The 11,672-nt window shown below is 44.5% G+C and overlaps 1 protein-coding gene across 1 annotated transcript; it reads left to right on the top strand.

Moving 5' to 3' along the window:
• Positions 1 to 5: 5 nt before the first annotated feature.
• Positions 6 to 11,043, top strand: Chchd2 (Coiled-coil-helix-coiled-coil-helix domain containing 2). Its single transcript, XM_075685427.1, has 4 exons — positions 6 to 163; positions 2,317 to 2,515; positions 5,559 to 5,796; positions 10,902 to 11,043. The coding sequence occupies exons 1-4, from the start codon at positions 132 to 134 to the stop codon at positions 10,913 to 10,915; spliced, it is 483 nt and encodes a 160-aa protein (XP_075541542.1). The 5' UTR covers positions 6 to 131; the 3' UTR covers positions 10,916 to 11,043.
• Positions 11,044 to 11,672: the final 629 nt, after the last annotated feature.

Genomic DNA, 11,672 nt, shown 5'->3' with positions numbered 1-11,672 from the left:
CATCATCACAACCTTTTAGGTTTTTCGAGAAACTGTGCCCTTGAATTTGCGGTCGTCGTTCTTGTGCGACAATTTTCGTTGTCCTTTGCGAGTTTTCAGTACCTTTCTGTTAGTAATTAGCAAATAAGAAGATGCCTCGTCAAAGGAGGGCTCCATCTGCACCGTACGTACCTGAAGTATTATAGTTTTTGTTGGAAAAGAGTAGCGGTTGCCGACAACGCGCCATCGGCAACTCGGCCGCGTGTCTAGTTGGACATTCCGTGCTAAAACGTCTATCCATATTTAATTTTCTCGCACAGCCTGATGACGCTTTTAGTTGTGGCTACTTGTGGAGCGGTGTTCGTATCACAACGGCGGTGTTTTCCGCCTATTGCGTCGTTGCCGTACTTCGGTTCGTGGGCTGATTGCGAAATACCAGTAATTTCACCTGCAGATCCTAAAAGAACTCTAGATTTGAGGCTCATTTCTGTTACTTCGTTACTATGAATTACTGTGAGCATATTTTCGTGCGCACGTCGGGCTTGTGCTTCCTGGCGGTTGCTGAAGTGCGGATCTTCTAGTTCCGTCACGAGTAACGTGGCGGCAGAAGTGAATGAATGAATTTTCCTTCTTCCCAATGCAACTCGCCTCACAGCCTTGTCAAGAAACCTCGTAGGTATTTAGCATTTGGTTTTTGCTTACCATTTCAGCTGTATGTAAGACTAGTTGACGCGCATTTCACTGTGTGCCTACTACGTCGCGTAAACGCACGCTGCAGTCATCTGCCTGTGGTGTTGCATAATTTATGGCGAAATGAAATGCACTGCGCGCTGAAACGGCGGCGTTAATTTGGTGCGTGACGCAGAAGCACTGGTAAATCGTGAGCGAAGTCCGTATGCGAGTGCACTAAACCAACTCGGCCGCCAGTGCCTTCATCTCTTGTTTCTCTCTGCTCAGGTTTAGTGATATTTGACGCAAAATGGCTGTAAGGTCAAGGTAACATGGTGGGCCTTCCGTAACCTGTCCCAAGGTCAAACTTGGAAAGCAGATGATGCAATTCTGGTTAACGTTGCCACTGTTTAGGGTTTGGGACACCAGAGAGCGTAGTGAAGTTAAGGTAGTTTTTAAATTACAGCCCTTAGTAACATTACAAGCCATTCTTATTGTTATCGGAAACTATAAACTAGAAAGAGATGGAAGAAAAAAAATTAATAAAGACTGGTCTTGACGCCACTTGAAATTCTCATACCAGCTTTTCGGTAAGTGATATTTCTGGTGGCCTCCCTTAGGCACTGTTTTATCATTTGTGAAAAAACAGTGCTTATATTGTGTTTGAAAGTGACGCTCACTGGAATGACCCAGTTGCTATGAAAGCAACTAGCATAGTCAGCAGCCACCAGGTTGAACACTGAGACTTGGCATCTTTGATAAGTGCAGTCATGCAGTTTTAGCAGCATTGTTGGTCGTTGTGATAGCCCTAGACTTGACCTCAAGGCAAGTTGACACACAAAAAAAAAAGTCTGTTCAGTGGTTATAGCAGTGACTTCATTTATGATACAGGTGCAGGCATGTTAAAATTTCGTTGCAGCCCCAACTATTCTGCACAAAAGTTCAGTTTGTTACCTTAAAAACCCCTTGAGCAGGTATTACACAAAGAGTGGAATTAGAGAATAATGGTGTAAAGACATTTGCCATGTGGCTTAGGATGACAAGTGATCAGTTATGATTTCAAATATCATTTGGGCAGTTGACTATGATGGTGCCATGGGAAAGGCTGTTCCATTCTGCAGCTGAAAAAGGAAGCAGAGTATTATGGGGACATTGCCTGGCAACTTAAAGAGCATGGAAATAAAGAAAAATAGGAGGTGGAAAATACACGTCCATTCCACCCTGTGGAAGTGAATGTACAGCGAAACTGATGTGTACTACATTAGACAAGTACCACCACCCCAACTGACGTCAGATGACGTTACACAAGCACCACCACCACAAGCAATGTATCTCCAGCGCACACAGATGTGTGCTGAAGTGCAGCATACATCCTCGTTCTGCTAGGCTGTCCACCAAGTGGCGGTGCCTTATTGAACTATATTAAGTTTTAAAAGTAAATTGTGTCTGAAAATGCATAAATTACAACTTACATACAACCAACAGACATGACAGAAATGTGAGAAGGTGGCACTATGTACTGTGTCCAAGTTCTTTGCATACCATCCACTTCGGTAGTAGTAAAGCCTTATTGCATTTTCTTTTCTCTTCCCTCTCTGTTTTGATTTTCTTACTCTTGTGCGCAGTAGTATTTTTGGCAACAAGTAACATGCTTTCTGCTGCTTGCAGGATGAGGCGTGCCCCTGCACCTCCGCCACGACGCCAAGCAGCAGCTGCACCGGCCCCAGCTAGGGCAGCAGCTGCGCCAACGCAGCCAGTGCCAACCCAAGCGCACCCACCAGCACCTATGATGTCCCAGCCACAGCAGCCTGGCATGTTTGCTCAAATGGCTACCACAGCAGCTGGAGTTGCCGTTGGCTCTGCAGTGGTGGGTTTTTCTCTGCCATTCATATGGTAGTATTGAGTGATTCTCTGTAAGCTTTCTTTGGTTCACATGTACATTATACCAGCCGCACTGCTTCGTGATGATCCGCATCACAACCTCAGCTAGCCTGTGCGCATTCTCCGCCAATATGAAAGGGAACACTTCATCTGTGCTAATACCACAGTAATTCTTCCAAACATGCAAGTCAGAACCTCATTCATTGCTATTTGTTATGTTTTCTTATGTTGAAAAATCTGTCTGACTTTTCCTGATTACAAGCACACAAGGAGAATTACCACCTTTGAGCACAAATCTGGTGTTTCCTTCGATATTGGTGGAGAGTGTAGAAGTGTACAGGCAGCTTCGAACGTTTGCAGGATGTAGGTCCTGCATAAAGTCTGTCTCCTCAGGGTTAGCTTGTAGCCTATTAAAACAGTACAACATTGTGTTGGTCATGTAGCACATATGAAATCCAAGATGCGTGGTCAGGCTCAGGAAATAGTCTTTTTCTAGGATGCCACATGACCCTGCCTGTACCTATGCAATGCGGTCCTCAATTGTGAAATGTGCAAGCTTGGTGCTGCTGCATTTCAGATAACTTATTTCAGCTGGTGAAGCACTGCAGATGTGTGTACAGGAGCTTGCAGATGGTGTCTTTTGAAGCCATGTCTGTTGAAATGGCGGGAACGCTCCAAGGATATCTATCCGGAGTGTCTGTAAACTGTTTAACAGTGCCTGTGCGCAACTAGTATAACATCTAGCGCTTCAAAATTTTTTAGTCAGCCTTAGCAGTGGTCCAATGCTAGATACTGTCGGGATTAGCTATTTATGGTGAGGTTACATGAAAGTCTAGCAGAATTGTAGAGCACAATGGCAGTAGGCAGGAAGTGCAAAAATTCCCATGAGAGCTAATTGACAAACTGTTCAGGTCAAGGAGGCAGCAGTGCCTAAACCAGAGTGCTTAACTGAAGTGTATATAATAATCCACACTTGCACATATGTAAGTGCATTTGGGATAAATCTGCGCCACTTGAACTTATGCTGGAAACTGCTTTCATAAACAAATGAAATACACAGCATGGCAGCATTCTCACTGCCTTTGGTGATTTCCCTAAGACAGCCCAAACTAAGTAGGGTAAAGAGAAGGCACACAAAAGTGACAACACAAGCACTGGAAAAGAGCTCTTATAATTAGAGATTTAGCCTAAAGATATGTCGAATTCGCCAATTGTTATGGATTCATATCCGTAACACAGTGCAAACTAAACAATACTACAAGCTCTGAAAAAGGACTCCTATATCTAGAAATTTGAAATATGCTAGAAGTGTTTGCGGCATGAAATTGTACCAACTAGTCCGATTCGATGTACTTCTTAAGCCTTTGACCAGTCTGACTGCTTGCTTGTGTTCTGGCTTGTCATGTTCAGCGTCACAGGAAACTTCCTTATCCTGTTAACTGGTTTCGTGCTACAAGACTTGTGGTGTAAGTCATTTTGAGAGAACAAACCTTCTGCTTGTTGCGGAGATTTTGCAACAAGCACTGTTGCGCACTATTTGTGAGGCCGCCGCAGTGATGACCACTGTGCAGGGGTACTGAAGTGGAGTGCCCTGTTGGCTCCAACCCAGTGGTGTCTGGGGCTAGGAGTGCACGTTGCAGCCTGTGTCCCTGCCCACTCGGGGGAAACCGCACTTTGCCTGAGCGATGGCCAAGCATTAAATGTGCAGTGGGGATGGAAGGATGAGGAGGAGGGACAACTAGTCTGCTTTTCCCAAATAAGCTAATGCCTGGTAGCTGCACCCCTACCGTGCTTAAACCGCAGCATTGAATTTTTGTTGCTTTACAAGGCTTCAGTTTACCCTAGCAGCTTAGAGGACCCAGTTACTAGTGCGATCAGCGATACTGCACATGCATGGAACCCTCCACATGATCCTATTTAAACCTATTGTTGTGACTCGCATTAATTCTTGGAATAAAAGTGTATGCTAGCAACTTGTTTACGTGACTTCATAAAAGGGGATTCCACTTTTATTTGTCTAATCCTTGGACAGTGGCAATCAGATTGACGTGGTCTTTCGTCTTCAAATTTGTTATGTCTTAAGTACAAAGATTGCAGGTGATTGTGTTGTATTTCACGGAACTACTTGTGTGAAAGGTCAGTCTGAATGCTAATTAAGGTTGCATAATATGTTAGGGTGTGCGAACAATGGGTCAAGTCTGTGAACACTGATAAAGCTGTCTTCACATACACTTAATCAAACAAAATCCTTCTGGTGCATGTGTACAAAATTAGATTTTCGTGTCTAAAGCAGGGTGGCAGCTATAAATGCCTAGGTGTAGAATCTGATAACCTTTCTTGGAACCTGCACATTGCCGACATGTGTTGCTCTGCTCTCGATAAATTGTTCTTTTGTGCTACAAACTTGAGAAATTCTCTTCCTTTAGCTTAGTTACTGTTGTCAGACCAGAAACAGAATTTCCTTGTCCATACTTGTCCTTCATCAAAACACTAAAAATGATTCTACCACTAAGGAGACAAAATACTTCCAACATTTTGTGCTCTTGCCAAGTAACCACGCATCAACCATAAATTCTTTGCTATACATAACTCCCCTCTCCAGATGGCATGCAAGTCACCATCACTCCAATTCACTAACATCTTGTGCTAGGACTGACACCTACAAGTTCTCATTCTTCTCATGCACAACTTCCAAGTGGAGTTCTCTAACCAAGCCGTATCTACCACATATCCATTGACAGCACATCATCTGAATGTGTATATTTTTGATGATGTTGGCTTTGCTCTGCATGCTTTCATGCATGCTAGTCCTGCAAGGACCATATTGTGGTGTTCGGTGCTGTGCGCGAAGGGGAGGTGGATGGAAAAAGGAAGTGCTCTAACTTGAGTTGAATTCTTCGGTATAGAGGGCAGTTACCATATGCAAACTTTGAGTGTGCTATTTCTAAAGCGTCCTAATTGCTTTCAACTTGGTGCTTGTGTCTGGTAATATAGCATGATAACAGCACAGCATTGCATATCTGTTGCAGGGCCACACAATTGGTCATGCCCTGACTGGTAGCATGGGAGGGGGAAGCGCCGAGGCCGCACCTGCTGCTGCTGCTCCTGCAGCTGCCGCACCACCCATGCAGTACCAGCAGCAACAGCAGCTCAGTGGTCCCTGCCAGTATGAGCTCAAGCAGTTTCTGGAGTGCGCCCAGAACCAGCATGACATCTCGCTGTGCGATGGCTTCAACCAGGTTCTCAAGGAATGCCGACTGCAGCACGGTGAGTAGTGCTCTTGAACAGTTTTGGGGGCGCTTCGATTCATGGCGGGTGTTGTAAGTGTTTCTTTGGTTACTCTACCCCACTTTAGTCTTGTCTATCAGGCCTCAGTACTATCGCTGTCTAAAAATAATTTTGAGATAATCTAGCACCTATGAGGAATCGAACTCGGGCTTGGAGCACGGCAAGTGAGTACGTATCCTCGACGCTACTTTGTCAGTTTAGAAGGGGCACAGAATACGTGCGAAAGTAGAGCAGATGAGCACCACTACCATTGTGCTGGCACAACATTGACACGTAGTGTGTTTGGCTGCAAAAGTGATGATGCAAAATGGATGCACCATCATCCTATGCTCAAACAGCTTTGACCTCCAGAGATGTGCAGTGTGTCAGGCTGAAAAACAAAATAGACACACCGTCGTGCTGTGCTCAGTTGGCTGTAATGGAGGTTGAACAAGTTGCAAATGCTCTTGCATAACTTAGTCATCACAGAGAGGTTCTGCCAGATTATTTTTTATTTATTAATTGTATGCATGATGTTAGTATATGTCATCTTTTCCTTTTGTTTTAACGAGCGTGCGTTAGAATTAAAGGGAAACTGAAGAGTCTGTCGAATTCAATAAGAAGCTCATATATAGATGCGGGACCTTACAAACCATGCAGGTAAAATTTTGCGGGGGATTTTTCACTTAGGAGCGACGTAATCGCCGGTTAAAATTGCGCTGTCGCTTCGTGCCAGCGAAGCCGACGATCGCATCCCCACTTACGTTCCACGAGGAGGCATGTAGGAATATAACAGTACAGTTGTTTGCCCGGAAACGAACTCAGTGGATTGCTGAATGCAGCTTTGCAAAAAACATACTCTCCAAAGAGCATTTCTAACACGAGGAGATGCTAACACTTCGCTTTCGTTCCCGTCAAAACCACTGCTTGCTACCAGCAGCTTTTAGCAGCAGCGGTCGGTCCAGACGAACGCGATTGTTGACTTCATGAGGCGCCCGATTACAGTCGCCGACCGTTTATTCGGACCTCACGGGGACTGCGGAAATGTCCGAATAAACAAGTGTCCGAAAAAGCAGATTAAGAAAAAAAAAAATGAGATCCTTTATTTCCACGCACTTATTCGGGCTCTGCAGTAGGCTTGAAGAAATCGTGAATGCGCCATTGCACGCTGTTCCGTTTACGCGCAATCAGATAAGCCTGAATCTCTGAGAGGGTCGTACGTCACTATAGGCGGCTGAAAGCACAGTCACTGCTTGTGCACGCTCCGCATGCGACGGCAGCGTAGCACATGGTGCGTCATCTTCCGACTCGGAGTCATCGTCCGGCGGTGCAGCAGAAACCTGACGAATGATCTCGCCGTCGTCGAGTTCTGCGCATGTCAGTACAGCACTGTCAGCACCTGTGAAACTGTCAAATGAGACGGTGTCCGGAATCGCAATGCAACCACTGCGCAGGTCTCGGCAGAACATTTTCCGCGTCAGTAGGGAGCACATCGGAAGGCGACAAATCTTAGGCCTCCCGGCACCCGCTTGCCGGCATTCCCCAGCGAAGTCTGCGCGGGCACTGTCGGCGCCATTAGACACTTGACGCGATGTTTCCGTACGCCGCGTTGGATCACCGAAACCTCGACACAGCACACAAAGCAAACACCACCGTGCCGACACCAGTCGCACAAACAAAAAACGCGGCCTGCTCGCAGCGTCGTGCGTGAAGAAACAAATCGGCTGCTGGATTGTCTTGATATGGCTTACTAAGCTGAAACCGGAACTGCTGTAGAGCCACTTTATCAAACCAGGCAGAAACGATGATGATGAGCGGGGATCTCCAGTAGCGCCACTTCGTGGGGCAGCAAGGAGGCTCTGTTCAAAACAAAAACGGCGTTCAGCAAGTCGAACTACGCGCCGGTCAGAGTCGGTGCATGATGCTCTCAATCGGGTTGGCTCAAGGAGTGTCCGAAAAATCAGACGAGAGGTTGCAACGTGTCCGAACTTTCGGCAGTTGTTATACATTATGGTCTATGGGGAGAATGGCGGTGCCGCGAAGCTGACCGAATAATCGGGCATGTCCGAATTTTTGGAGTCCGGAAAATCGGTCGGCGACTGTAATCACAGGCACAAACAGGGCGGACGAGCTGCCCAGACTCTGCTGCTGCACTTTTCGTCGAAATAAAATCTGTTTGTGCTTTCTTTTGCTCAATTTCGATGCGATATCCAAATTCGGAAGGTTGAAAACCATTATGTATAGCTCTTCATTCATTTTCTTTTTAAAACCCTTCAGCTTCCCTTTAATATGTATTGCCATGTGGACCTACACCAGGGGACAACTTTCTGTGACAGCACAGCCGAAGGGCATTTTCATTAGTACACTTCTGCATGCAATTCGCAAACATGAGCATCTGTAGACTGCGCTGCGTAAAACAAAACATCCCACTTGTCCTTTCTTTTCTTAATAAAGACTTGTTTTTTATAATGAGAAAATTGCTGCATCGAGTATTTCCACTTTTAGAGCAAAGCAAAGGATCAAAGAGTGAATGTGGAGCACAGCCGGGAATGAAAGATGGCGAGAACAAACAGTGGGAGGAGGGTATAGTGGAAGCGTGAGAAGAAAAGTGTAGTGTCATGCAAGACAGGCTCTGCGGCAACAATGGCTACAAGATGGTGCCAGAGTAGCGTGCATCATCTGTGCACCGATGCCGTATATGGAAACAAAGCGCTGCATGAGCACGAGAGGTCTGTCTGCAGTAGCTGCTGTAAATAGCACCCAGGCATCACCCATGCGCTGCCTCTCATGACCAGAGAAGACCTTGAAGTAACGTGTTCATAAGAAGAGCTCGACTAACAAAACCAAAACTTAAACTGCTGGTAAAACATTGGGACCACACTAGCTCCGCCCACGTAGCTTTGGCTGTGCTGCCACAGAAAGTTGTTGCCGAGTGTACAATTCTAGATTTCTGTGCTGGTTGTTTTTAACTGCTGCGTCACACGTGACCCCTTTCTGTTGCCTTCTGTGACTGGTGAGCAACGTGAAGTATGCATTGTTGCATAGCCAACAATAGAGAAAGATGTTGCATCGTGAGAAAGTGCTCTTGACTTCCAAGCTCAAAGATTTTTGTTCTCGAAACGTGGCTCATTAGCTTAGTGCTATAATGTATACTTATTGCTTACAGATTAGCAAAGGAATTCGTTGCCTTCCATGTGTAGAAGCTGTTGTCATTTTCTTGCATTCTTTAAAAAACTTATTCTCATTAGTGTTCAAGGAAACTTCTGCATCCCCTTGCCATGTAGGTGAAAGGGGGGTGAGCCACTGGTAATTCAGTGTTCCTGTAAGTCTGTGCATAGATGCTTGTCTATTTTTGCAGGAACATTAAGATGTGTCATTGTGCTAAAGACATATTTTCAGTGTCCTAGTGCATAACTTTACATTAGGCCTGTTCAAGCATGTTTTAAAGGCTCCTCACCAGGTCACACAGCAAATGTTGGTTATTTGCTGGAAGTTGTTACGTGCCCTCTAAGGAGTGTTCTGCAGCAACAATTTTTCAAATTAGGTAGTTAATAGCATTGGTAGAAATATTGGAAGTGGTGTGAACCCATGATTTCAGGAGGTGAGCGTCACTGCCAACGTAGACTATCTCTCCACTTGCCCCATCTAGCCTCCACAAGCGAAGTTCCTTTCCTGCGTTCTCCCATACTGGAGCCGGAGGATCATGTGACAAATATGTCACGGGCCCTCTCTCTTTAAAAAAAAATATTCTCTCGCGTTTTTCCTGGGTGGCACACTTCCGTGATGGTCTCGCACATGAGCTGTTGCGTTTGTCGCATATCATGCAGTGGACGATTACGATTTTGTGCACTCAACACGAGAACACCTGATCAGTGTCACAATCACGAGCAATGAGGCGGCCATGAGAAGATGAGAGAGCATGATCTTGGCGCTGGAACACTAGAAAATTAGTTACATTCTCTGCACGCGCGACTGCATGATGTGGGAACAAGCAGATGAAACAGAAGTCTTTCTACAGTATGTAGTGAAACAAAAACTCGCAGATATACTGTTTGTGTGATTTATTATTTCTCTAACTTTGATTAATCTATTAAAGCAACAGATTAAACAAATAACTGATGTTGTCTTGAACAAGTCTGTCACATGTCACAATGAACGACGTCACAGCACTGCCATGTACGTAGGTGCAATTGCACAATATATGCCGAATCTCTGGCTGGGATCACGGTGTCACGAAGACAATGGACAGACAGCATTTGATTTGAAATTTAAGCTCTTTCTGTGGTGCATAACAATGTAATACTTTGCAGACACGATTGTTAATGCACATTGTATGCACTGCGTTTGTCAACTCAAAATGGTCAGGCTTGGTGAAGGGCCCTTTAAGGGAAAACTCTGTGCTTCAAAACAATTCTTTTTTTCTGGATAGATGTTGATGAAACTTGCTCAGTTTCTGTATTTGAATATGCTAATTTAAGATTGTTTTCTTGCAGAGTAAATAATGTGCTACAAATTTTAATACTTTTGTTTCTTGCACAACTTGTTTCGATGTGAGCTATTTACTAAACTATATATGGTGCAATAAAGACAGACATACAAAAATGATTTGGAACCAACAAATAGTGCAAAACAGCAAGAATAGTATTCCAAGCAAATTTCGTATCAAGTGAGAGCATGGAAAACTTCTACTGTAAGAAACCTTAGTAGCACCCAGGACAAATCATTGTTTTGAAAATTTGTCACATTATTCATTATATTATAGGCATATTAGTCTCTGATCGTCTACCTTTCTGAAGGAAAAAAAGATTATTGTGATAGTCAGTAGAAACAGGTATATTGTCGTGGCAGAACTGTGCCGCCATCAAAAATCCTGTTTTGGGAAAATTGGGGGAAAAAAACATTTCAAAACATGTTCATAGTGATTGTGGTGAAAGCTCAATCAAGCAGGATTAAAATGATCCACATCAATTGGGATCAAAGGGATGGAAAAAGATATTTGGGCCAATTTTCGGCTCCGAAGAGCAGGGTCCCCCCTTAATACCTTCAGCAGTATGTGCTTGGAATGAGAAGGGTGGTTTTCATGCTGTCTTTCATGTTTCTTTCAGGTGGAGGCATGTAAAGTAGGCAACTAAGAAGCAATGCTGTCGTACCCACTCCCAGAAAAGGCTGATCATCTGTGCTGAGGAGGGCATGGCCCTTGCGCACATCTGTAGAAAGTAATAAAGAAGAAAGTTCTCTAGCGTGTTATTACTGTTGCATCTGTTACTGGCTGTGGATTGCTTTTGCTAAAACTGAAAGTAATTCATGTTCACATGCATTACTCAGGAGGCACAACCACAGGACTACAAAAAACAAATGGATGAATCCTTGCCTCCCCATCCAGCTGACAGAACAGCTCCACTGATGTAAACCACATGTGCAGGGATAGATATGCATAATAAAAGGGTAAAAAAAATGCATATCCAATGCACATTTTGGAATCTGTAAGGTGAAATTTTCATGAAACTTCTAATTAAATGGCATACAGCTAACGGTTAAGGGTACAGTTTCATTTTTCATCCTATGCAATGTTAGTGCATTGCAAAGGTCAATTTTATTGTCTTCCAATTAAATATTTATGTGCTAGACCTTTTACAAGCTATGGCAAAATGCAAACACCAAATCAGGCGTATGCACAATGTGCAAGACGTCCACGCAGCAGTGTCACAAGGATGAAGGAGGTGTACAATGCTGATTGAATAATTTTAGTGGCAGAGAAGTATGACACATACAGTTGAACCTCGTGATCAACGAAGTTGCGTCCAAGTGGGAAAGCTGTGCGCTTCCTCCTGCTTTCCTCCCTTGCGCATGCAAGATCGAGCTGCCGTCATTGGCTC

Source organism: Dermacentor variabilis, chromosome 3 (assembly GCF_050947875.1).
Source record: "Dermacentor variabilis isolate Ectoservices chromosome 3, ASM5094787v1, whole genome shotgun sequence".
NCBI lineage: Eukaryota > Metazoa > Arthropoda > Arachnida > Ixodida > Ixodidae > Dermacentor > Dermacentor variabilis.
The sequence above is the reverse complement of the archived record's forward strand: the minus strand, read 5'-3'. Positions and strand labels throughout refer to the sequence as shown.

Bases quoted from the DNA above. Each gene is read 5' to 3' on its own strand.
- Chchd2 (XM_075685427.1), top strand. From the start codon at position 132: ATGCCTCGTCAAAGGAGGGCTCCATCTGCACC. The intron at 164-2,316 runs GTACGTACCTGA...TGCTGCTTGCAG, and splicing joins AGGAGGGCTCCATCTGCACC to GATGAGGCGTGCCCCTGCAC. The intron at 2,516-5,558 runs GTGGGTTTTTCT...TATCTGTTGCAG, and splicing joins TTGCCGTTGGCTCTGCAGTG to GGCCACACAATTGGTCATGC.